At 45.0% G+C, this 27,050-nt stretch overlaps 2 protein-coding genes across 9 annotated transcripts in view; both read right to left on the bottom strand.

Annotated features, from left to right (window-relative positions):
* Positions 1 to 1,382: 1,382 nt before the first annotated feature.
* cfap68 (cilia and flagella associated protein 68) lies at positions 1,383 to 11,356 on the bottom strand. Of its 6 annotated transcripts, none has more exons than XM_045717510.1 (4): positions 11,251 to 11,356; positions 10,374 to 10,605; positions 1,890 to 1,959; positions 1,383 to 1,599 (listed from the first exon to the last, which is right to left on the bottom strand). In XM_045717510.1, exons 2-4 carry the CDS (start codon positions 10,599 to 10,601, stop codon positions 1,400 to 1,402), a joined length of 498 nt encoding a protein of 165 aa, XP_045573466.1. In that variant the 5' UTR covers positions 10,602 to 10,605; positions 11,251 to 11,356; the 3' UTR covers positions 1,383 to 1,399. The 6 variants fall into 6 exon arrangements, with proteins under 6 accessions (XP_045573466.1, XP_014053904.2, XP_014053905.2 ...); XM_014198429.2 differs by having other exon boundaries at positions 10,353 to 10,605; XM_014198430.2 differs by having other exon boundaries at positions 10,353 to 10,602; positions 11,251 to 11,344.
* A 7,206-nt stretch (positions 11,357 to 18,562) lies between these two features.
* Positions 18,563 to 27,050, bottom strand: part of alg9 (ALG9 alpha-1,2-mannosyltransferase) — a 70,939-nt gene continuing 62,451 nt past the window's right edge. For 2 of the 3 annotated variants that reach the window (XM_045717514.1, XM_045717512.1), the window contains 2 exons: positions 23,995 to 24,122; positions 18,563 to 18,962 (listed from right to left, as the gene is read on the bottom strand). In XM_045717514.1, the coding sequence (XP_045573470.1) occupies positions 24,005 to 24,122 (118 nt within the window). In that variant the 3' untranslated portion in view covers positions 18,563 to 18,962; positions 23,995 to 24,004. The remainder of the gene's footprint in view (positions 18,963 to 23,994; positions 24,123 to 27,050) is intronic. The other variant, XM_045717513.1, reaches the window with a different exon arrangement.

The raw sequence follows: 27,050 nt of genomic DNA on the forward strand, positions 1-27,050 counted from the left end.
CGTTCACCAACCAAGAATTCACAAAATGGGACAAACACCAAATTGAGACTCTGCATGCAGAATTCTGCAAAAATATTCTCTGTGTCCAACGTAAAACACCAAATAATGCTTGCAGAGCAGAATTAGGCCGATACCCACTAATGATCAAAAAGAGCCGTTAAATTCTACAACCACCTAAAAGGAAGCAATTCTCAAACCTTCCATAACAAAGCCATCATCTACAGAGAGATGAACCCGGAGAAGAGTTCCCTAAACAAGCTGGTCCTGGGGCTCTGTTCACAAACACAAACAGATCCTACAGAGCCCCAACACAGCAACATAATTAGACCCAACCCAATCATGAGAAAACAAAAAGATAATTACTTGACACTTTGAAAGAATTTACAAACAAACAAACAAAACTACAATACTATTTGAGGGGGGAGAGGTGGAGAGAGAGACGTGGGAGGGGGAGGTGGAGAGAGACAGGGGAGGGGGAGGTGGAGAGAGACAGGGGAGGGGGAGGTGGAGAGAGACGTGGGAGGGGGAGGTGGAGAGAGAGAGAGACAGGGCAGGGGGAGGTGGAGAGAGAGAGAGACAGGGGAGGGGGAGGTGGAGAGAGACAAGGGAGGGGAGGGGGAGAGAGAGAGAGACAGGGGAGGGGGAGAGAGAGACAGGGCAGGGGAGGTGGAGAGAGAGAGAGACAGGGGAGGGGGAGGTGGAGAGAAACAAGAGAGGGGGAGGGGGAGAGAGAGAGAGACAGGGGGAGGTGGAGAGAGAGACAGGGGAGGGGGAGGTGGAGAGAGAGACAGATGAGGGGGAGGTGGAGAGAGAGACAGGGGAGGGGGAGGTGGAGAGAGAGAGAGACATGGGAGGGGGAGGTGGAGAGAGAGAGAGACAGGGCAGGGGGAGGTGGAGAGAGAGACAGGGCAGGGGAGGTGGAGAGAGAGAGAGAGAGACAGGGGAGGGGGAGGTGGAGAGAGAGACAGATGAGGGGGAGGTGGAGAGAGAGACAGGGGAGGGGGAGAGAGAGAGACAGGGCAGGGGGAGAGAGAGAGACAGATGAGGGGGAGGTGGAGAGAGAGACGTGGGAGGGGGGAGAGGTGGAGAGAGACGTGGGAGGGGGCGGTGGAGAGAGAGAGAGACAGGGTAAGGGGAGGAGGAGAGAGACGTGGGAGGGAGGGAGAGAGTGTGTGTGGGGGGGTAGAGTGGGAGTGAGTGAGGGGACGAGGGGAGATGGGGTAAGAGAGGGAACAGGGGGAGTTGGAGAGAGAGACAGGGTAAGGGGAGGAGTAGAGAGAGACGGAGGGAGGGAGAGAGTGTGTGTGGGGTGCTCCAAAGGGTGCAAATACAGTAAATACACACACATTGTTGTCCCCATTCACTGAAACACTACTACGTGAACCACTCTTATCAGTATTTATTGAGGGGTCAGAAGGATGCTGCTCTGCCTGCTGTGTTGTCCTGCTGTACCCTGGCATCCTGCAGCTTCACAGTCCCAGACGGGGTGGGGTGGGGTGTGTAGCTGGTGTTGGTGTAGTCCCTCCGGTAGCAGGAGTTGTTGGGGGGGGGGGTCCAACTCTAGCTGGTGGCCCGGGAAACTCTTGGACTCCTTCCTCACTGGAACACACACACACATTTTCAGTAACATTAAGACAAAATACTATTAGCATCAGCAATATTATGACTAAATACTATTAGCATCAGCAATATTCAGTGATACTCAGTATTATTCAGTAGTACTCAGTATTATTCAGTAGTACTCAGTAGTACTCAGTAGTACTCAGTATTATTCAGTAGTACACAGTATTATTCAGTATTATTCAGTAGTACTTAGTAGTACCAAGTAGTACTCAGTAATATTCAGTAAAATTCTGTAATACTCAGTAATATGCAGTAGTATTATTCACAGCTGTAGATGGGTCTCTTCTCTTCACGGTTAAAGGAGGAGGAGTAGGTGGAGTCAAAGTAGTGAGAGAACTGTAAAAGAGGAGAGGAATGGACAGATATTAGGGAGGTGGAAGAAATAAACACTATATGGCCAAAAGTATGTGGACACCCCTTCAGTGACCGCCTGCAGGGAGAAACTTTGTAGCGGGGCAGGGGGGAAAAAGGGAGGAGCAACGGCCTAGTCACATTAGAAGGGAGATGAGGAAATGTTGGACGGCAAGGAGGCGTGGCTGAGTCAAATAGGAATCCTGACTTAATGAAGTGGTGATTAAAGAGCTCAGCCATGTGCTTCTTGTCAGTAACAACCACATCATCAACATTAAGGGACATGGGCAGCTGTGAGCAGGAGGGTTTATTCTCCAGGTCTTTAACCGTTTTCCAGAACTTCTTGGGGTTAGACCCACAGAGAGAGAACTGCTCCTTAATAAAGTAACTAACTTTGGCCTTCCGGATAGCCTGAGTCCACTCATTTCTCATTTGCCTGAACGAGAGCCAGTCAGCCTGAGTATGCGTGTGCCCAGCCTTTCGCCAAATGCAGTTCGTGAGGTGGAGTAACTCTGCCAGATCACGGTCGAACCAGGGGCTGAACCTGTTTTTAATTCTCATTTTCTTCATGGGGGCGTGTTTGTTAACAATACCACTGGAAATATCAAACAAGAAGGTCCAAGCGTCTTCGACAACCAAGCTGATTCTATACCATTTAACAGAGGGGATCAAGCTGATTCTATACCATTTAACAGAGGGGATCAAGCTGATTCTATACCATTTAACAGAGGGGATCAAGCTGATTCTATACCATTTAACAGAGGGGATCAAGCTGATTCTATACCATTTAACAGAGGGGATCAAGCTGATTCTATACCATTTAACAGAGGGGATCAAGCTGATTCTATACCATTTAACAGAGGGGATCAAGCTGATTCTATACCATTTAACAGAGGGGATCAAGCTGATTCTATACCATTTAACAGAGGGGCATCAAGCTGATTCTATACCATTTAACAGAGGGGATCAAGCTGATTCTATACCATTTAACAGAGGGGATCAAGCTGATTCTATACCATTTAACAGAGGGGATCAAGCTGATTCTATACCATTTAACAGAGGGGATCAAGCTGATTCTATACCATTTAACAGAGGGGATCAAGCTGATTCTATACCATTTAACAGAGGGGATCAAGCTGATTCTATACCATTTAACAGAGGGGATCAAGCTGATTCTATACCATTTAACAGAGGGGATCAAGCTGATTCTATACCATTTAACAGAGGGGACCAAGCTGATTCTATACCATTTAACAGAGGGGATCAAGCTGATTCTATACCATTTTACAGAGGGGATCAAGCTGATTCTATACCATTTTACAGAGGGGATCAAGCTGATTCTATACCATTTAACAGAGGGGATCAAGCTGATTCTATACCATTTAACAGAGGGGATCAAGCTGATTCTATACCATTTAACAGAGGGGATCAAGCTGATTCTATACCATTTAACAGAGGGGATCAAGCTGATTCTATACCATTTAACAGAGGGGATCAAGCTGATTCTATACCATTTAACAGAGGGGATCAAGCTGATTCTATACCATTTAACAGAGGGGATCAAGCTGATTCTATACCATTTAACAGAGGGGATCAAGCTGATTCTATACCATTTAACAGAGGGGATCAAGCTGATTCTATACCATTTAACAGAGGGGATCAAGCTGATTCTATACCATTTTACAGAGGGGATCAAGCTGATTCTATACCATTTAACAGAGGGGACCAAGCTGATTCTATACCATTTAACAGAGGGGATCAAGCTGATTCTATACCATTTAACAGAGGGGATCAAGCTGATTCTATACCATTTAACAGAGGGGATCAAGCTGATTCTATACCTTTTAACAGAGGGGACCAAGCTGATTCTATACCATTTAACAGAGGGGATCAAGCTGATTCTATACCATTTAACAGAGGGGACCAAGCTGATTCTATACCATTTAACAGAGGGGATCAAGCTGATTCTATACCATTTAACAGAGGGGATCAAGCTGATTCTATACCATTTAACAGAGGGGATCAAGCTGATTCTATACCATTTAACAGAGGGGATCAAGCTGATTCTATACCATTTAACAGAGGGGATCAAGCTGATTCTATACCATTTAACAGAGGGGATCAAGCTGATTCTATACCATTTAACAGAGGGGATCAAGCTGATTCTATACCATTTTACAGAGGGGATCAAGCTGATTCTATACCATTTAACAGAGGGGACCAAGCTGATTCTATACCATTTAACAGAGGGGATCAAGCTGATTCTATACCATTTAACAGAGGGGATCAAGCTGATTCTATACCATTTAACAGAGGGGATCAAGCTGATTCTATACCATTTAACAGAGGGGATCAAGCTGATTCTATACCATTTAACAGAGGGGATCAAGCTGATTCTATACCTTTTAACAGAGGGGATCAAGCTGATTCTATACCATTTAACAGAGGGGATCAAGGTGATTCTATACCATTTAACAGAGGGGATCAAGCTGATTCTATACCATTTAACAGAGGGGATCAAGCTGATTCTATACCATTTTTCAGAGGCTAGTTCATGTAGGAAGCCTTGCTCATTCAAGTTTTTTAGCAGGCGTCTATGACAAATCAGGACAGGTTGTTTCACTAAGCAGCCACTACGAACACATGCTGTTAAACAGTGATCACTAAGGTCATTACAGAAAACACAAGACTGATACCTATCAGGATTATTGGTGAGGATAACATCGAGGAGAGTAGCCTTTTCTGGGAGAGAGAGAGCTTAGGGCAGGTAGGGTACAGGCTGGGGCTGATGGAGGACAATAACACCCAGCAACAGTCAACAAAGAACTATTTGAAAGTTTAATGTTTAAAACCAGCAAATCAAATTGTTTGGGGACAGACTTGGTGGAGACAACCGAGCACTGAAGGTGATCCTTGGTAAAGATTGCCGCTCCACCACCTTTGGAAGATCTGTCTTGCTGAAAAAGGTTATAACCAGAAAGGTAACATCAGTATTCAAAACACTCTTCCTTAACCACATCTTAGTAATGACCAACACATCTGGATTGGAGCTGTGAACCCACACTTTCAATTGATCCATTTTAGGTAATAAGCTTCTAGTGTTAACGAGCAGAAAACCCAGGCATTTATGAGAGCAGAAATCAGTGATGCAGATATCAGAGCACAAGTCAGAATTGGTGCTAGCAACAGTAGATGGGCCAGGGTGTACATACACATTTCCAGATATCATCAACAGTAATACAATCAGGGCATGGCAGAGGACAGGGAGAGCTCTGCAGTGCTGATTTATGGCATCTGAATGTGCATCAGATGGCAACAAGATCAATTTGTACAGCAATGTCATCAGGTAACATGAAGACGAGAGGTAGTTAGAATAGGATGGGAGGCCAAAAGTCTGTGTAACCAATAGAGAGTCAGAGTCCCGAGTGTGGGAACAAACAGTCTGTCCCATGGTAAGGTAAACGAGAACGTTCATAGTCAACAAAGCATTCAGGAGTCCTGAGGCAAATGGTATAAAGCACAAGATAAAAAATAACGACTTGGGGCTAGCCATTGTAAGTTCAGAGTCACTCGCCCCAACAGTGTCTGTGTGCTGGAGGTGAGCGAAAGCGGAGTGTGGTGGGGGACCTGTACCAGACAGGGGAGACAGGCCAGGGCAGACGGTGAACAGAGAGGGGGAGACAGGCCAGGGCAGACGGTGAACAGAGAGGGGGAGTGTGGTGGGGGACCTGTACCAGACAGGGGGAGACAGGCCAGGACAGACGGTGAATAGGAGGGGGAGACAGGCCAGGACAGACGGTGAACAGAGAGGGGGAGACAGGCCAGGACAGACGGTGAACAGAGAGGGGGAGACAGACCAGGGCAGACGGTGAACAGAGAGGGGGAGACAAGCCAGGGCAGACGGTGAACAGAGAGGGGGAGACAGGCCAGGGCAGACGGTGAACAGAGAGGGGGAGACAGACCAGGGCAGATGGTGAACAGAGAGGGGGAGACAGACCAGGGCAGACGGTGAACAGAGAGGGGGAGACAAGCCAGGGCAGACGGTGAACAGAGAGGGGGAGACAGGCCAGGGCAGACGGTGAACAGAGACGGGGAGACATGCCAGGACAGACGGTGAACAGAGAGGGGGAGACAGGCCAGGGCAGACGGTGAACAGAGAGGGGGAGACAGGCCAGGGCAGACGGTGAACAGAGAGGGGGAGACAAGCCAGGGCAGACGGTGAACAGAGAGGGGGAGACAAGCCAGGGCAGACGGTGAACAGAGAGGGGGAGACAGACCAGGGCAGACGGTGAACAGAGAGGGGGAGACAGACCAGGGCAGACGGTGAACAGAGAGAGGGGAGACAAGCCAGGGCAGACGGTGAACAGAGAGGGGGAGACAGGCCAGGGCAGACGGTGAACAGAGAGGGGGAGACAAGCCAGGGCAGACGGTGAACAGAGAGGGGGAGACAGACCAGGGCAGATGGTGAACAGAGAGGGGGGAGACAGGCCAGGGCAGACGGTGAACAGAGAGGGGGAGACAAGCCAGGGCAGACAGTGAACAGATCACCAGGTGGAATCCAAGCAGCAGTGCAGCAGGCAACGGACGTAGGCATCACACCCACCTGGGAAAACTACTTCTGGAGGCAGATTTCTTGTAGAAAATGCCAGTGGACGGTCTATGAACAGTGGGAGAGGGCTTCAAGGCCTCTGAATTTGGGTGGGGTAGCCTGTGAGACTCCTGAAATTTGTTGGGCTCAAAGGCTTCGAGACCGCTCCCTTCACACCTCCGTGTATCTGGCTGTTCTCAATTCCAGGTTGGATGGTGTCCTCAGGTCTCTGCTGTTTACATGCCAGAGCACCTATATACCTATACCTCTGTATAGCTTGGACAAAAGGAATCCTTTGTAGTAGTAATCCTTCCACGTAATTTTGTCTAAAATTAGGTTGTAGGTTTGGAGTTTTGATCTGGAGTGAAGGTTATGCTGTGGAGGGTAGCATCCTGTATATGTCCCTGCCAAAAAAATCCAAGTTTATCTAACTCCAAATCTATCTTTTCGTAAAAAACATGCAGCTGTGTCTCTCTCTCTCTCTCTCCCTTCCTCTGTCTGTAGTGAAAATACATTTCACAAATTAACTTTTAACAAGGCACACCTGTTAATTGGAATGCATTCCAGGTGACTACCTCATGAAGCTGGTTGAGAGAATACCAAGAGTGTGCAAAGCTGTCATCAAGGCAAAGGGTGGCTACTTTAAAGAATCTCAAACATAAAATAAATTTTGATTTGTTAAATATTTTTTGGTTACTACATGATTCCATATGTGTTATTTCATAGTTGGATGTCTTCACTATTATTCTACAATGTAGAAAATAGTAGAAATAAATAAAAACCCTTGAATGAGTAGGTGTGTCCAAACTTTTGACTGGTACTGTATAAAATCGAGCACACAGACATGCAATCTCCATAGACAAACATTCCCCCCACATTCTAACATTGCATTTTTGTCCCCCCCTTGTTTTAACATTGCAATGTGATACAAAAAAGGATCTGCTTTCGGACTATGCAGACACCTCCGAGCGGTCGGGTAGGCTGTTTGGAGAAGTCCATTGGCTGGATTTAGGACCAAGGACACCACAGAGCGGGCTGACAGGCTGTGTGAAGGCAAAGCTTCTGGAAGGCTGGCTGGACCAGCACGGGAGAGTTGAGCATAGTTCAGTGTGTATGTGTTGCACTCTTTCACCGAGTTGTAAAAGCAAGCAGAGCAGAAACTGGCTACTCTTTAGTTGACTGATGTAGCTGGCAAGGTAACTGCTGTTTAACATAACAGAAAAAAACAAAAGTAGTGTTTTTATTCACAGTGCTGAGCTAGTATTGTAAGTGACTTGTAACGTTAGCTAATGTTTCATACCCTCTCGACTGAGGTGAATGAAAAAGCAACGCTAGCTAGTAGCTACCACAGCCAAGTCAGCTCTAGCCTCTAGATATCTGTCAGATAGCAATAATAACCACGTCATATCGCTATCTAACAGCTGTTGTTTGTATGGACATTTATTGTAGCCTATGTTTTGTCCCGTTTCAAAATAAGTAATTGAACTTGGCTAGCTTTCACCAGCTGATGTACCGTTAGAGAGAGAGCTTGTCACGTCCTGACCAATAGAGGGAGTATTTGTTATTGTAGTTTGGTCAGGACGTGGCAGAGTGTATTTGTTTTATGTGGTTCGGGGGGTTATGTGTATGTAGAGGGGCGTTGTATTTATGTGTTCCGGGGTTTTGGTGTATGTTCTGGGTTTTTGTGTTCTAGGTTTCTAGTTTGTATATTTCTTTGTTGGTCTGTGTGGCTCTCGATCAGGAACAGCTGTTCATCGTTGTTCCTGATTGGGAGTCATATGTAAAGTGCTTGTTTTCACCTGTTTAGTTGTGGGTAGTTGTATTTTGCACTGCTGCATATAGCCTGTAAAACTGTCGTTTTCTTGGTTTTTCCCCGTGTTCACTAATTAAATAAATATAATGATGAACACGCTGCGCCTTGGTCTTTACATTACGACAGCTGTTACAGAGCTGGCCAAAAGTTTATTCGCTATTATTTTTTTGCCTCAATGACACTAGACCTGAATCAAATGTTGAAAACATCAACCAAACGATTGATATTCTGACATTTCTTCAGTGCAATGAAAGTTTTATTAGTCAGAATGGCAATGTAACATTATTGATCTGTCAGTTTCCATAGATAATTCCCTACTTTTCACACTGACAGTAATAAACAGCTCTGACATAACAGGCCACAGTGTCTCCTGACCCCTCCCGTCTCAGCCTCCAGTATTTATGCTGCAGTAGTTTATGTGTCGGGGGGCTAGGGTCAGTCTGTCACATCTGGAGTATTTCTCTTGTCTTTTCCGGTGTCCTGCGTGAATTTAAATATGCTCTCTCTAATTCTCTCTTTCTCTTTCTTTCTTTCTCTCTCTCGGAGGACCTGAGCCCTAGGACCATGCCTCAGGACTACCTGGCTTGATGACTCCTTGCTGTCCCCAGTTCACCTGGCCGTGCTGCTGCTCCAGTTCCAACTGTTCTGCCTGCAGCTATGGAACCCTGACCTGTTCACCGGACGTGCTACCTGTCCCAGACCTGTTGTCCCAGACCTGCTGGAACCCTGACCTATTCACCGGACGTGCTACCTGTCCCAGACCTGCTGTTTTCAACTCTCTAGAGACAGCAGGAGCAGTAGAGATACTCTCAAAGATCGGCTATGAAAAAGCAAACTGACACTTACTCTTGTGTTACTGACTTGTTGCACCCTCGACAACTACTATGATTATTATTATTTGACAATGCTGGTCATTTATGAACATTTGAACATCTAGGCCATGTGCTGTTATAATCTCCACCCGGCACAGCCAGAAGAGGACTGGCCACCCCTCATAGCCTGGTTCCTCTATAGGTTTCTTCCTAGGTTCTGGCCTTTCTAGAGAGTTTTTCCTAGCCACCGTGCTTCTACACCTGCATTGCTTGCTGTTTGGGGTTTTAGGCTGGGTTTCTGTACAGCACTTTGAGATATCAGCTGATGTAAGAAGGGCTAGATAAATAAATTTGATTTGAAGGTAGGGGTCTACCTGTGAAGGTAGGGGCCTAACCTGTAAGAGTAGGGGCCTAACCTGTAAGAGCAGGGGTCTAAGCTGTGAAGGTAGGGATCTACCTGTGAAGGTAGGGGCCTAACCTGTAAGAGTAGGGGTCTAACCTGTGATGGTAGGGGTCTAACCTGTGAAATGGGCTAACCTGTGAAGGTGGGGATCTAACCTGTGAAGGTAGGGGTCTAACCTGTAAGAGTAAGCGTCTAAGCTGTGAAGGTAGGGGTCTAACCTGTGAAATGGTCTAACCTGTGAAGGTGGGGGTCTAACCTGTGAAGGTAGGGGTCTAACCTGTGAAATGGGCTAACCTGTGAAGGTAGGGATCTAACCTGTGAAATGGTCTAACCTGTGAAAGTAGGGATCTACCTGTGAAGGTAGGGGTCTAACCTGTGAAATGGTCTAAGCTGTGAAAGTAGGGATCTACCTGTGAAGGTATGGGCCTAACCTGTAAGAGTAGGGGTCTAACCTGTGATGGTAGGGGTCTAACCTGTGAAGTTAGGGGTCTAACCTGTGATGGTAGGGGTCTGACCTGTGATGGTAGGGGTCTAACCTGTGAAGGTAGGGGTCTAACCTGTGAAGGTAGGGGTCTAACCTGTGAAGGTAGGGGTCTAACCTGTGATGGTAGGGGTCTAACCTGTGAAGGTAGGGGTCTAACCTGTGATGGTAGGGGTCTAACCTGTGAAGGTAGGGGTCTAAGCTGTGAAATGGTCTAACCTGTGAAGTGAGGGGTCTAAGCTGTGAAATGGTCTAACCTGTGAAGATGTGAGGGGTCTAACCTGTGATGGTAGGGGTCTGACCTGTGATGGTAGGGGTCTGGCTTTCCGGTATTGAGTGATGTCTTTTTGTTTTTCGACCCAGTTACCGATCAGAGTCCCGGTACCATATCCGTCCTCACTGGTTCCGCAGCGCCAGCCGTACTGATGGAACTTGTCCTCGGGCTGTGCGTCGCTCCATACCTCACTCTGCCCAGACGCACGCAGCATGTAGTGGAACGGAGGAGAGGAGAAGGTCCATGGGAACGACATCCTGCTGGGTGGGAGACAGAGTGAGAGAATGAGCAAGACCCATCCATATTGCTTTGCAACGCAGTGAACCTGCGCAGTATTCGCTCAATTCGACGCCTATCAACAAAGATTTCGACGCATACCAAATTACCCAGCAGCCATTTAGAAACAACAAATCGTCAAAAAGTGTATTTCTTAATTAAAAAATGTCTTCTGGCTGTTTAAATCGGCCACATCTTGAAAAAGAGCACAGGGACATGTGTTTTGTTTAGGTTTACACATTTTTCTGAAATAAAATATAGTTAACCATGACCAGAAAAGGTTTACCGTTTGATCACTTACCGCCAGCCTTCGATAGACATGCAATGAACTAGTTATCAGGAAAAAGCCTTGTTAAAAATGTAATGTGTCCAGCCTAATCATATCTATCTATCCTATTATCAAATAACCTTCCTATAATTCACATCTCAATGGCAAGGAGAACAAGAGTGCACGACCACACACACGGCGCAGTCCCCGGTAGAAACGGGATCATATTTCCCAAACAGTAAACCTACATTCTACATTCCACCCCGGAATGTAGAAAGGTCCCTTTTGACCGGGATAAACGGTACAACGTGATGTATTTAGTTGGTAATGGCCTGAAGTAAATATCTAAATATCTCCCTACCTTCTAACCTGCTGACAGCGTGAAGTGGACTTGGGGACAGAACTCCTGTTCCTCCTTTATTGTCAAGCGTTTCCTTGACGATGTGACACAACCAGCAGCTCTGTGCGCAAACAGCCGCATAAACCCCATGGCTGCGTTCAGAAATTCACTGTTTTTTAAAGTTATTTTATTGTTTATTTCATTAACAACGAATCAAGAGTACTATATATATATATATATATACACACCTTCCTAAGACCTTTCTCACTTGGAAATAAGTCTTAAATAATAAGTATTGTAACGACCCTGGGTTTATAAGCGCGGATATCGACTCCACAGGTTGAGCAGGCTTTAGGGGCACAGTCGATAGCTCGCTGGACATCGGTCTACACGGTCGAGGGTTCGAGACCTGCTCCCTGCCTGTTTCATTACAGTATTAATAATACGTATTAATACACCAGTAGAAAAATAACAGAGTTAATTCACTCTGGCTATCTACTCTGATTTCAGAGCACTCCCGTCTGAGTGAGACAGAATAACTGAGGAATTTAAGAACGCTCAACACGTTGAAAATGTCGGCAAAAAAACGTCATTAAATTGTTGCCAGCAGCACAGTTGCAGTCACCAACGCTATAGGTAACATGAAAACATCCTAACCAGCTCTGCTAAGGCCAGTAAAACGGTCAGAGTTAGATGTTCTTTCATTTGTGTCTGGAAGTAGCCAGCAAACTTTAGCCTTTTTTAAAAACATTTTATTAACAACAAATCAATACAAAAAGTACATGGGGAACACAAGTGTATATACAGTTTTGGAAGTTTACATACACCTTCGCCAAATACATTTAAACTCAGTTTCACAATTCCTGACATTTAATCCTAGTAAAAATTCTCTGTCTTAGGTCAGTTAGGATCACCACTTTATTTTAAGAATGTGAAATGTCAGAATAATAGTAGAGAGAATGATTTATTTCAGCTTTTATTTCTTTCATCACATTCTCAGTGGGTCAGAAGTTTACATACACTCAATTAGTATTTGGTAGCATTGCCTTTAAATTGTTTAACTTTGGTCAAACATTTCGGGTAGCCTTCCACAAGCTTCCCACAATAAGTTGGGTGAATTTTTGCCCATTCTTCCTGACAGAGCTGGTGTAACTGAGTCAGGTTTATAGGCCTCCTCGCTTGCACACACTTTTTCAGTTCTGCCCACAAATGTTCTATGGGATTGAGGTCAGGGCTTTGTGATGGCCACTCCAATACCTTGACTTTGTTGTCCTTAAGCCAATTTGCCACAATTGGAAGTATGCTTGGGGTCATTGTCCATTTGGAAGACCGATTTGCCACCAAGCTTTAACTTCCTGACTGATGTCTTGAGATGTTGCTTCAATATATCCACATAATTTTCCTCCCTCATGATGCCATCTACTTTGTGAAGTGCACCAGTCCCTCCTGCAGCAGAGCACCCCCACAACATGATGCTGCCACCCCCATGCTTCACGGTTGGGATGGTGTTCTTCGGCTTGCAAGCCTCCCCCTTTTTCCTCCAAACATAACTATAATCATTATGGCCAAACAGTTCTATTTTTGTTTCATCAGACCAGAGGACATTTCTCCAAAAAGTACGGTCTTTGTCCCCATGTGTAGTTGCAAACCGTAGTCTGGCTTTTTTATGGCGGTTTTGGAGCAGTGGCTTCTTCCTTGCTGAGCGGCCTTTCAGGTAATGTCGATATAGGGCACGTTTTACTGTGGATATAGATACTTTTGTACCTGTTTCCTCCAGCATCTTCACAAGGTCCTTTGCTGTTGTTCTGGAATTGATTTGCTCTTTTCGCACCAAAGTACGTTCATCTCTAGGAGACAGAACGCGTCTCCTTCCTGAGCGGTATGACGGCTGCGTGGTCCCATGGTGTTTATACTTGCGTACTATTGTTTGTACAGATGAACGTGGTACCTTCAGGCGTTTGGAAATTGCTCCCAAGGATGTGGAGGTCTACAATTTGTTTTGAAGGTAGGCCTTGAAATACATCCACAGGTACACCTCCAATTGTCTCAAATTATGTCAATTAGCCTATCAGAAGCTTCTAAAGCCATGACATCATTTTCTGGAATTTTCCAGGCTGTTTAATGGCACAATCAACTTAGGTAAGATAATTATCTAATAAAGGTAAATGAATCAATAAACCATGATGAATTATTAGTCATACAGCAGGTTTAATGAATAATCAATGTAATGATCAATGTAGGGATCGATTAGTCTGATTAGTTCCAGAAAGTCCAGGAACCACTGGAGAGGGAAAGAAATGTGTGAATGTAATTAGTATAGAGAGATAGAGAAGCAGATGGTCAAGGGAGTAAAACCTCAGAGAGTTCCTAACCTTGAAGGAAAGGAACAGGCTGAGCTCTGGATAGTGATAAACAGTGTGAGAAGTTTATGGGGGTTGCAGGTCACCAACGGATTGTGTGTAAATGCATGTGCGTAAGTAAGCAAGAACTATATAATGACTGTTTTGTTATCCTGACCTCAGAACGTTCTCTGAATAAAGCTACAGAAACCTTTTGCAGAAAGCTGAGTCCTTGCCTAATTATTTTAACCCATTGTCTTACAAAGCTTGGGCATTAGTCAAGGCGAATTGATTATTGATTATTATCATCAAGATATCAAATTCCTATAACAATGTAAACTTCTGACCCACTGGAATTGTGATACAGTGAATTATAAGTGAAATAGATGTCTTAAGTAGATGTCCTAACCGACTTGCCAAAACTATAGTTTGTTAATTAACAAGAAATTTGTGGAGTGGTTGAAAAACTAGTTTTAATGACTCCAACCTAAGTGGATGTAAACTTCCGACTTCAACTGTAGCTACCCGGACTATTTGTATCGACCTTTTTGACTCACTAAATGCGCTGCCGCTACTGTTTACTGTTACTTTTATGATTTATCTACCTCATATATACTGAACAAAAATATAAACACAACAATTACGATGATTTTGCTGAGTTCATGTAAGGCAATCAGTCAATTTAAATAAATTCATTAGGCCCCAATCTATGGATTTCATATGCCTGGGAACATTGATATGAATCTGTTGGTCACAGATATCTTAAAAAAAGGTATGAGCGTGGATCAGAAAACCAGTCAGTATCTGGTGTGACCACCATTTTCCTCATGCAGCACAACACATCTCCTTCGCATAGAGTTGGTCAGGCTGTTGACTGTGGCCTGTGGAATGTTGTCCCACTCCTCTTCGTTGATCCAGAGCATCCCAAACATGCTCAATGGGTGACATGTATGGTGAGTGTGCAGGCCATGGGAGAACTGGGACATGTTCAGGTTCCAGGAATTGTGTCCAGATCCTTTGCGACATGGGGCCGTGCATTATCATGATGAAACATGAAGTGATGGCGGTGGATGAATGTCACGACAATGTGCCTCAGGATCTTGTCATGGTGTGTCAGTGCATTCTAATTGTCATTGATAAAATGCAGTGGATCCTCATCAATCTACACACAAAACTCCATAATGATAAAGCAAAAACAGAAATATTACATTTACATGCACTTTTGGCAGTGATTACAGCCTCGAGTCTTCTGGGTATGAAGCTACAAGCTTGGCACACCTGTATTTGGGGAGTTTCTCCCATTCTTCTCTGCAGATCCTCTCAAGGTCTGTCAGGTTGGATGGGGAGCGTCGCTGCACAGCTATTTTCAGGTCTCTCCAGAGATGTTAGTCCGGGCTCTGGCTGGGCCACTGAAGATAATTCAGAGACTTGTCCCGAAGCCACTCCTGCGTTGTCTTGGCTGTGTGCTTAGGGTCATTTTCCTGATGGAAGGAGAACCTTCGCCCCAGTCTGAGGTCCTGAGCGCTCTGGAGCAGGTTTTCATCAAGGATCTCTCTGTACTTTGCTCTGTTCATCTTTCCCTCAACCCTGACTCGTCTCCCAGTCCCTGCCACTGATATAGATCATATAATATCCCCACAGCATGATGCTGCCACCTCCATGCTTCACCACGTTTCCTCCAGACGTGACACTTGGCATTCAGGCCAAAGAGTTCAATCTGGGTTTCATCAGGCCCGAGAACGTTGTTTCTCATGGTCTGAGAGTCCTTTAGGTAAACTCCAAGCAGGCTGTCATTTACCTTTTACTGAGGAGTGGCTTCCTAAATAATCTGTTTGTATTTTGAATACATTTGCAAAAACTTCTAAAAACCTGTTTTCGCTTTGTCATTATGGGGTATATTGTGTAGATTGATAAGGGGAAAAAAATATTTTACTAATTTTAGAATAAGGCTGTAACGTAACAAAATGTGGAAAAAGGAAGGGTTCTGAATACTTTCCAAATGCGCTGTGTGTGTGTGTGTGTGTGTGTGTGTGTGTGTGTGTGTGTGTATGTATGCATGTATGTATATATATTCCATCAGGATGATCATATATATATATATATATATATATCTCTAATGTCTGTTTGTACCTGGCAGCATTTAGGAAGGGTTTCGATGCAATGATATAGACAGGTGTGAGCCTTTCCAAATTATGTCCAGTCAAATTAATTTACCACAGGTGGACTCCAATCAAGTTGTAGAAACATCTCAAGGATGATCAATGGGATGATCAATAGAAGAAAAAAAAACTCCACCCTCCCCTCCCTCCACCTTTCTCCCTCATCCCCCCATCCCCCCATCCCCCACCTTTCTCCCTCATCCATTTACATTTAAGTCATTTAGCAGACTCTCTTATCCAGAGCGACTTACAAATTGGTGCATTCACCTTATAATATCCAGTGGAACAACCACTTTACAATAGTGCATCTAAATATTTTAAGGGGGGGGGGGGGGGGGGTTAGAAGGATTACTTTATCCTATCCCAGGTATTCCTTAAAGAGGTGGGGTTTCAGGTGTCTCCGGAAGGTGGTGATTGACTCCGCTGTCCTGGCGTCGTGAGGGAGCTTGTTCCACCATTGGGGTGCCAGAGCAGCGAACAGTTTTGACTGGGCTGAGCGGGAACTGTGCTTCCTCAGAGGTAGGGAGGCGAGCAGGCCAGAGGTGGATGAACGCAGTGCCCTTGTTTGGGTGTAGGGCCTGATCAGAGCCTGAAGGTACGGAGGTGCCGTTCCCCTCACAGCTCCATAGGCAAGCACCATGGTCTTGTAGCGGATGCGAGCTTCGACTGGAAGCCAGTGGAGAGAGCGGAGGAGCGGGGTGACGTGAGAGAACGTGGGAAGGTTGAACACCAGACGGGCTGCGGCGTTCTGGATGAGTTGTAGGGGTTTAATGGCACAGGCAGGGAGCCCAGCCAACAACGAGTTGCAGTAATCCAGACGGGAGATGACAAGTGCCTGGATTAGGACCTGCGCCGCTTCCTGTGTGAGGCAGGGTCGTACTCTGCGAATGTTGTAGAGCATGAACCTACAGGATCGGGTCACCGCCTTGATGTTGGTGGAGAACGACAGGGTGTTGTGCAGGGTCACGCCAAGGCTCTTAGCACTCTGGGAGGAGGACACAAGGGAGTTGTCAACCGTGATGGCGAGATCATCCCCCCATCCTCCACCTTTCTCCCTCATCCCCCCATCCTCCACCTTTCTCCCTCATCCCTCGCACCCTCCACCTTTCTCCCTCGCACCCTCCACCTTTCCGCCCCTCTCCTCCTCCCCCATCCTCCACCTTTCTCCCCATCCTCCACCTTTCGCCCCCCCTTTCCTCCTCCTTCCCATCAACCACCTTTCTCCCCCTCTCCTCCTCCCCATCCTCCACCTTTCTCCCCCTCTCCATCCTCCACCTTTCTCCCCCTCCCCATCCTCCACCTTTCTCCCCCTCTCCTCCTCCCCATCCTCCACCCTTCTCCCCCTCTCCTCCTCCCCATCCTCCACCTTTCTCCCCCTCTCCATCCTCCACCTTTCTCCCCCTCCCCATCCTCCACCTTTCTCCCCCTCTCCTCCTCCCCATCCTCCACCTTTCTCCCCCTCTCCTCCTCCCCATCCTCCACCTTTCTCCCCCTCCCCATCCTCCACCTTTCTCCCCCTCTCCTCCTCCCCATCCTCCACCCTTCTCCCCCTCTCCTCCTCCCCATCCTCCACCTTTCTCCCCCTCCCCATCCTCCACCTTTCTCCCCCTCTCCTCCTCCCCATCATCCACCTTTCTCCCCCTCTCCTCCTCCCCATCCTCCACCTTTCTCCCCCTCTCCATCCTCCACCTTTCTCCCCCTCCCCATCCTCCACCTTTCTCCCCCTCTCCTCCTCCCCATCCTCCACCTTTCTCCCCCTCTCCTCCTCCCCATCCTCCACCTTTCTCCCCCTCTACCTTTCTCCCCCTCTCCTCCTCCCCATCCTCCACCTTTCTCCCCCTCATCCTCCACCTTTCTCCCCCTCATCCTCCACCTTTCTCCCCCTCTCCTCCTCCCCATCCTCCACCTTTCTCCCCCTCTCCTCCTCCCCATCCTCCACCTTTCTCCCCCTCTCCTCCTCCCCATCATCCACCTTTCTCCCCCTCATCCTCCACCTTTCTCCCCCTCTCCTCCTCCCCATCCTCCACCTTTCTCCCCCTCTCCTCCTCCCCATCCTCCACCTTTCTCCCCTCTCCTCCTTCCCATCCTCCACCTTTCTCCCCTCTCTCCTCCCCATCCTCCACCTTTCTCCCCCTCTCCTCCTCCACCTTTCTCCCCCTCTCCTCCTCCACTCCTCCTCCACCTCCTCCACCTTTCTCCCCCTCTCCTCCTCCACCTTTCTCCCCCTCTCCTCCTCCCCTCCTCCTCCCCATCCTCCACCTTTCTCCCCTCTCCTCCTTCCCGTCCTCCACCTTTCTCCCCTCTCCTCCTTCCCATCCTCCACCTTTCTCCCCCTCTCCTCCTCCCCATCCTCCACCTTTCTCCTCCTCCCCATCCTCCACCTTTCTCCCCTCTCCTCCTTCCCGTCCTCCACCTTTCTCCCCTCTCCTCCTCCATCCTCCACCTTTCGACCCCCCCTTTCCTCCTCCTCCACCTTTCTCCCCCTCTCCTCCTCCATCCTCCACCTTTCGACCCCCCCTTTCCTCCTCCACCTTTCTCCCCCCTTCTCCTCCCCTTGCTGTTGTTACAGTTCAGGATACTGTATATCTTCTGTTAACTTTTTGTTCTATTTTATTTATAGTACTACTGTTGTTCTATTTTATTTATAGTTTAATGATTGTACTACTGTTATTAATGTCATTGATTACTGCATTGTTGGGGAAGAGCTTGCAAGAAAGGCATTTCACTGTACTTGTACACGGGACAATACAACTTGATAACAAGGAAATGCGAACTATGGTTGCCACTGATTAAAGTGTGTGTACTCCCTAAATAAAGGTATCTGAACTCAGTCTGTTTTACTTAGAGAAGGTTTTTATTCTCCAATTAAAGTCTCGTACACTCACTCTCTGACACACACACACACACACACACACACACACACCTTAATTACACACGTCAACATTACTTTCATTTGATAGTCAGGACATGATGTCTCTTTCACACCCACATGACTTATGTTCTTAAAGGGTCAGAAATCTTTTAAAACACACTGGACAGAGGAATGAGTGGAGATGTGTGGGGGAGGTAGAGGGGGAACAGACTTCAGAGCTGAGGGTCAGGGATCAGAGGTCAGGCGTGGCTGCGTTTGCGAGGCTGCTTTGGTCGTCGTGGTTTCAGGATGACGTATCGTGTGTATGTGGTGTGATGCTCAGAGAGGAAGGGAATGAAGAACGCTCTGAACAGAGGAGATGACCTGAGGGAGAGGAGAGAGATTGGAGAGAGGGAGAGGAGACAGAGAGGAGAGAGAGAGAGAGAAGAGAGGGAGAGGACAGAGGAGGAGAGAGAGAGAGAAGAGAGGGAGAGGACAGAGGAGGAGAGAGAAGTAGACAGAGAGAGGTGGGAAATATCACATTACCATTATATTTACTGCTGTTACACATATAACCTCTCATTGTATGTGTCTAAAATAAAGATATATATATATATATATATATATATATATATATATATATATATATATATATATATATATATATATATATATATATATATATATATATATATATATATATATATATCCAGTAAAAAGTTGACACCTACTCATTCAAGGGTATTTCTTTATTTTCACTATTTTCTACATTGTAAAATAATAGTGAAGACATCAAAACTATGAAATAACACATATGGAATCATGTAGTAACCAAAAACGTTTTAAATATATTTAAAATGTGAGATTCTACGAAGTAGCCTCTCTCAACCAGTTTCATGAAGTAGTCACCTGGAATGCATTTCAATGTACAGGTGTGCCTTGTTAAAAGTTAATTTGTTGAATTTATTTCCTTCTTAATGCGTTTGAGCCAATCAGTTGTGTTGTGACAAGGTAGGGGTGGTATACAGAAGATACCCCTATTTGGTAAAAGACCAAGTCCACATTATGGCAAGAACAGCTCAAATAAGCAAAGAAATTATCCTCAACACTGGGGTCCCTCAGGGGTGTGTGCTTAGTCCCCTCTCCTGTACTCCCTGTTCACCCACGGCTGCGTGGCCAAACACGACTCCAACACCATAATTAAGTTTACTGACGACACAACAGTGGAAGGCCTGATCACTGACAACGATGAGACAGCCTATAGGGAGGTCAGAGACCTGGCAGTGTGGTGCCAGGACAACAACCTCTTCCTAAATGTGAGCAAGACAAAGGAGTTGATCGTGGACTACAGGAAAAGGAGGGCTGTAGTGGAGCAGGTCGAGAGTTCAAAGTTCCTTGGTGTCCACATCACCAACAAACTATCATGGTCCAAACACACCAAGACAGTTGGGAAGAGGGCATGACAAAACCTATTCCCCTTTAGGAGACTGAAAAGACTTGGCATGGGTCCCCAGATCCTCAAAAAGTTCTACAGCTGCACCAGAGAGCATCCTGACTGGTTGCATCACCGCCTGGTATGGCAACTGCTCGGCATCTGACCGTAAGGCGCTACAGAGGGTAGAGCGTATGGCCCAGTACATCACTGGGACCAAGCTTCCTGCCATCCAAGACCTATACTAGGTGGTATCAGAGGAAAGCCCATAAAATTGTCAAAGACTCCAGTCACCAAAGACTGTTTTCTCTGCTACCGCAGAGCGGTACCGCGCGCCAAGTCTGGGACCAAAAGGCTCCTTAACAGCTTCTACCCCCAAGCCATAAGACTGCTGAACAATTCATCAAATGGCCACCTGGACAATTTACAATGACACCCCCTCCATTTGTTTTTTTACACTGCTGATACTCGCTGTTTATTATCTATGCATAGTCACTTCACCCCCACCTACATGTACAGATTACCTCAACTAGCCTGTACACTGACTCGGTACCGGTACCCCCTGTACATAGCCTTGTTATTGGGTTACTTTGTATTATTTTTTACTTTTGTTTATTTGGTAAATATTTTCTTAACTCTTTCTTGAACTGTACTGTTGGTTAACTTGTTATGGATAGGGGGCAGTATTTTCACGGCTGGATAAAAAAACGTACCCGATTTAAACTGGTTACTACTCTTGCCCAGAAACGAGAATATGCATATAATTAGTAGATTTGGATAGAAAACACTCTGAAGTTTCTAAAACTGTTTGAATGGTGTCTGTGAGTATAACAGAACTCATATGGCAGGCAAAAACCTGAGAAGATTCCATGCAGGAAGTGGCCCGTCTGACAATTTGTTGTCCTTCTGTTGCATCTCTATCGAAAATACAGCATCTGTGCTGTAACGTGACACTTTTTAAGGCTTCCATTGGCTCTCTAAAGCCGCCAGAAAGTGGAATGGGGTGTCTGCTGTCTCTGGGCAAAGTACAGCAGCAGAGATTGTAAGTAGTCAGCCTGGGGACAGTGAGACTGAGATGCGCGTTCACGAGACTTCTCAATTTTTTTCTTTCCCTCTTTGAATGAATACAACGTTGTCCGGTTGGAATATTATCGCTATTTTACGAGAAAAATAGCATAAGAATTGATTTTAAACAGCATTTGACATGCTTCTAAGTACGGTAATGGAATATTTTGAATTTTTTTGTCACGAAATGCGCTCACGCGTTAACCTTCGGATAGTGACCTGAACGCACGAACAAAACAGAGATATTTGGATATAACTATGGATTATTTGGAACCAAAACAACATTTGTTGAAGAAGTAGTCCTGGGAGTGGATTCTGACGAAGAACAGCAAAGGTAATCCAATTTTTCTAATAGTAAATCTGAGTTTAGGTTGCCCCAAACTTGGTGGGTGTCAAATTAGCTAGCCTGTGATGGCCGAGCTATGTACTCAGAATATTGCAAAATGTGCATTCGCCGAAAAGATATTTTAAAATCTGAGATAGCGTTTGCATAAAGGAGTTCTGTATCTATAATTCTTAAAATAATTGTTATGTATTTTGTGAACGTTTATCGTGAGTAATGCAGTAAATTCACCGGAAGTTTTCGGTGGGTATGCTAGTTCTGAACATCACATGCTAATGTAAAAAGCTGTTTTTTGATATAAATATGAACTTGATTGAACAAAACATGCATGTATTGTATAACATAATGTCCTAGGAGTGTCATCTGATGAAGATCATCAAAGGTTAGTGCTGCATTTAGCTGTGGTTTGGGTTTTTGTGACATATGCTTGCTTTGAAAATGGCTGTGTGATTATTTTTGGCAGGGTACTCTCCTAACATAATCTAATGTTTTGCTTTCGCTGTAAAGCCTTTTTGAAATCGGACAACGTGGTTGGATTAACCAGAGTCTTATCTTTCAAATTGTGTAAAATAGTAATATGTTTGAGAAATTGAAGTTATAGCATTTTTGAGGTATTTGTATTTCGCGCCACGCGATTCCACTGGCTGTTGAATAAGGTGGGACGCTAACGTCCCACTGGCCCAGAGAGGTTAAGGGCTAGTCAGTTAGCATTTCACGGTAAAGTCTACACATGTTATATTCGGCGCACGTGACAAATAAAGTTTGATTTGATTAAGGTCAATCCGGCAAAGTTTAAGAACTTTGAAAGTTTCTTCAAGTGCAGTTGCAAAAACCATCAAGCACTATGATGAAACTGGCTCTCATGAGGACCGCCACAGGAAAGGAAGATCCAGAGTTAACTCAGAGTTACCAGCCTCAGAAATGTACACCGTCTGATTTATTTAGAATTCAAGCACACTTAACCAGCAAGGCTACCACAGAATTCTGCAGTGATACGCCAATCACCTGACCTCAACCCAATTGATATAATTTGGGATGAGTTGGAACGCAGAGTGAAGGAAAAGCAGCCAACAAGTGCTCAGCATATGTGGAAATATGGGAAATCCTTCAAGACTGTTGGAAAAGCATTCCAGGTGAAGCTGGTTGAGAGAATGCCAAGAGTTTGCAAAGCTGTCATCAAGGCATAAGGGTCGCTACTTTGAAGAAAATCAAATATAAAATATATTTTGATCTGTTTAACACTTTTTTGGTTACTACATAATTCCATAAGTGTTATTTCATAGTTTTGATGTCTTCACTATTATTCTACAACATTGTTACATTACAGCCTAGTCACTTTAATAATGTTTACATATGTTGCATTACTCATCTCATATGTAGATACTGTATTCTATTCTACTGTATTTTAGTCTATGCCGCTCCGACATTGCGCGTCCAAATATTTATATTAATTGCATTCCTTTAGATATGTATTGTTGCGATATTTTTGGATATTACTGTACTGTTGGACCTAGAAACATTTTGCTACCCCTGCAATAACATCTGCTAAACAGACCAATACATTTTGATTTGATGCTGCCACCACCATGCTTCACCGTAGGGATGGTGCCAGGTTTCCTCCAGACATGATGCTTGGCATTCAGGCCAAAGAGTTCAATCTTGGTTTCATCAGACCAGAGAATCTGGTTTCTCAAGATCTGAGAGTCCTTTAGGTGCCTTTTGGGAAACTCCAAGCGGGCTGTCATGTGCCTTTTACTGAGGAGTGGCTTCCGTCTGGCCACTCTACCATAAAGGCCTGATTGGTGGATTGCTGCAGAGATGGTTGCCCTTCTAGAAGGTTCTCCCATCTCCACAGAGGAACTCTGGAGCTCTGTCAGAGTGACCATTGGGTTCTTGGTCACCTCCCTGACCAAGGCCCTCCTCCCCCGATTGCTCAGTTTGGCCGGGCGACCAGCTCTAGGAAGAGTCTTGGTGGTTCCAAACTTCTTCCATTTAAAATTGATGGAGGCCACTGTGATCTTGGGGACCTTCAATGCTGCAGAAATGTTTTGGTACCCTTCCCCAGATCTGTGCCTCGACACAATCCTGTCTCAGAGCTCTACGGACAATTCCTTCAGACCTCATGGCTTGGTTTTTGCTCTGACATGCACTGTCAACTGTGGGACCTTTATATAGACAGGTGTGGGCCTTTCCAAATCATGTCCAATCAATTGAATTTACCACAGGTGGACTCCAATCAAGTTGTAGAAACATCTCAAGGATGATCAATGGAAACAGGATGCACCTGAGCTTAATTTCAAGTCTCATAGCAAAGGGTCTGAATACTTATGTAAATAAGGTATCTGTTTTAATTTTGAATACATTTGCAAAAACTTCTAAAAACCTGTTTTTGCTTTGTCATTATGGGGTATATTGTGTAGATTGATAAGGGGAAAAAAATATATTTTACTAATTTTAGAATAAGGCTGTAACGTAACAAAATGTGGAAAAGGGAAGGGTTCTGAATACTTCCCGAATCCGCTGTGTGTATAAATATATAGATGATAGATAGATAGATATCTAATGTGTGTTTGTACCTGGCAGCATTTAGGAAGGGTTTGGATGCGATGACGCTCCAGTCTGTGTGGTCTGCGTAGCGTGGCTCTCTGGGTGCTGAGGTCTCGAGGTCCAGATCCACCAGGTAATGGCACTGACGCACATCCACCTGAAACAGCCACGACCATAAGCTCTGACGGAATCACTTTTACAGATAACTGGAAACTGTTCTGGAAACTGCTGTACAGGAAGAATGGAGTCCATCCAATCATTTTGGCTACTGGACTCTGTCCATGCATTTCAAGCCCACCTTAGATAATCCCTACCATTGTGATGCTGAATTTTCGTAATGCTTCATTAAATGTACATTATACCAGGGGTGTTGGCAGACAATGTAAGTAACCTAATTTATGTCCCTCTTACCGCTCTGAATGTCTCTGTTGATCCTACAGCTGTTGTCTGCAGTAATCATGAGCCTATAAACCAGAGTTATACTGTTAACACTGAGGTGGTGTTATCCTAGTAGGAAGACCACTGTTAACACTGAGGTGGTGTGTCCTATTAGGAAGACCACTGTTAACACTGAGGTGGTGTTGTCCTAGTAGGAAGACCACTGTTAACACTGAGGTGGTGTTATCCTAGTAGGAAGACCACTGTTAACACTGAGGTGGTGTTATCCTAGTAGGAAGACCACTGTTAACACTGAGGTGGTGTGTCCTAGTAGGAAGACCACTGTTAACACTGAGGTGGTGTTATCCTAGTAGGAAGACCACTGTTAACACTGAGGTGGTGTGTCCTAGTAGGAAGACCACTGTTAACACTGAGGTGGTGTTGTCCTAGTAGGAAGACCACTGTTAACACTGAGGTGGTGTGTCCTATTAGGAAGACCACTGTTAACACTGAGGTGGTGTTATCCTAGTAGGAAGACCACTGTTAACACTGAGGTGGTGTTATCCTAGTAGGAAGACCACTGTTAACACTGAGGTGGTGTTATCCTAGTAGGAAGACCACTGTTAACACTGAGGTGGTGTTATCCTAGTAGGAAGACCACTGTTAACACTGAGGTGGTGTTGTCCTATAGGAAGACCACTGTTAACACTGAGGTGGTGTGTCCTAGTAGGAAGACCACTGTTAACACTGAGGTGGTGTGTCCTAGTAGGAAGACCACTGTTAACACTGAGGTGGTGTTATCCTAGTAGGAAGACCACTGTTAACACTGAGGTGGTGTTATCCTAGTAGGAAGACCACTGTTAACACTGAGGTGGTGTGTCCTAGTAGGAAGACCACTGTTAACACTGAGGTGGTGTTATCCTAGTAGGAAGACCACTGTTAACACTGAGGTGGTGTTGTCCTAGTAGGAAGACCACTGTTAACACTGAGGTGGTGTGTCCTAGTAGGAAGACCACTGTTAACACTGAGGTGGTGTGTCCTATAGGAAGACCACTGTTAACACTGAGGTGGTGTTGTCCTAGTAGGAAGACCACTGTTAACACTGAGGTGGTGTTATCCTAGTAGGAAGACCACTGTTAACACTGAGGTGGTGTTATCCTAGTAGGAAGACCACTGTTAACACTGAGGTGGTGTTATCCTAGTAGGAAGACCACTGTTAACACTGAGGTGGTGTGTCCTAGTAGGAAGACCACTGTTAACACTGAGGTGGTGTGTCCTAGTAGGAAGACCACTGTTAACACTGAGGTGGTGTGTCCTAGTAGGAAGACCACTTTATGCAGCTCACCCTGCACTATCAGCTCCAATATAAATAACATTGTCATACCTACTTCTGATAAGCCTCCCAGTAAAGCAGTGAAAACAATCAAGCAACCCAGAAAAGTGCTAAAAAAAAAATAGCCCATATTAACATATGTAGCCTAAGAAACAAGGTTCATGAAGTCAATAACTTGCTAGTAACAAATGACATTCATATTCTGTCATTTGCATCTTTCTTTTGGTGTTTTTCAGTCAGTAGAAAGGCCTCTTTAGTGTCCTAAGTTTTCATAACAGTGACCTGTTTTGCTTTGTCATTATGGGGTATTTTGTAAGTGTCTTAACGACCGTTCCACAGGTGCATGTTCATTAATTGTTTAAGGCTTATTGGCCAAGCATGGGGAAAAAGTGTTTAAAACCTTTACCATGAAGATCTGTGAAGTTATTTTGTATTTTTACAAATTATCTTTGAAAGACAGGGTCCTGAAAGAGAGACGTTTCTTTTTTTGCTGCATTTATATGGAAAAGAATAAACTGCACTGGCAGTTTCCGGGAGAGATGGACTTTGGATTTAAAGAGACAAGGACGTGAGGCTGAAAGCTGGACATATACATCTTACAAACTAGGCTTGCATGTGGACTTCCATTTACAATTACAAGATGACAGACTGAGAATTGGATTGATTAAGTGAAGTTTAGGAAACGCAAAAAGCATGTGGGTGTTGTGACCATTCTTCCCCAAGTTCCTGACTGAAATAAATGGCAAAGGTATGTAGAAAATTAGCATTAACCACTTGGTGTAGTAATGACTGCGATGGGAAAATGATTTATGGGTTAAATTAGCGGGTTATAGTAGTTTTAGGTTGCTCTATATGCGATTTATTTTGATGATTGTTTTGTAATGGAGATGTACCGCTTGAAAAGCATTTCCTGCTGTTTTATTGAAGATTGATGGTAAGTTATTTATTTTTTAATTATTTTTATTGTCTCGATATAAGTTTGAAGACAATTAGAAAATGAGCGTTGAACTATATGACATTTGTTTAAGGGGAATTAATTTGGTATTGGAATGAATAAGAGCACTGTTGTAACTCACAGGACTCTTTTAGACCATCCTATATGTTTTTAAAATCTACAAGACTGTAGTTTTACAAAATTATAACTTAGCTACTGACTGAAGGAGTTATGACTGATTTCCAACAATACCATTTTCTGTCCGCCTGCTTGTGAAGTGGTAGCAGTATTGTAACTGCTAACCTTTGCTTCACAGCACTACCAGAGAAGATTTGAGAATTCTGCGTTTTAAAAGTCAATGCTTTGAGCCTTGTGGAGAGAAGGCCTGTGAACAAAATGTGAAAAGGTGTTGATGTAACTGATTCCTGGTTTTCAAGTTG

The sequence above is a fragment of the Salmo salar genome, chromosome ssa04, assembly GCF_905237065.1.
Source record: "Salmo salar chromosome ssa04, Ssal_v3.1, whole genome shotgun sequence".
Taxonomy (NCBI): Eukaryota; Metazoa; Chordata; class Actinopteri; order Salmoniformes; family Salmonidae; genus Salmo; species Salmo salar.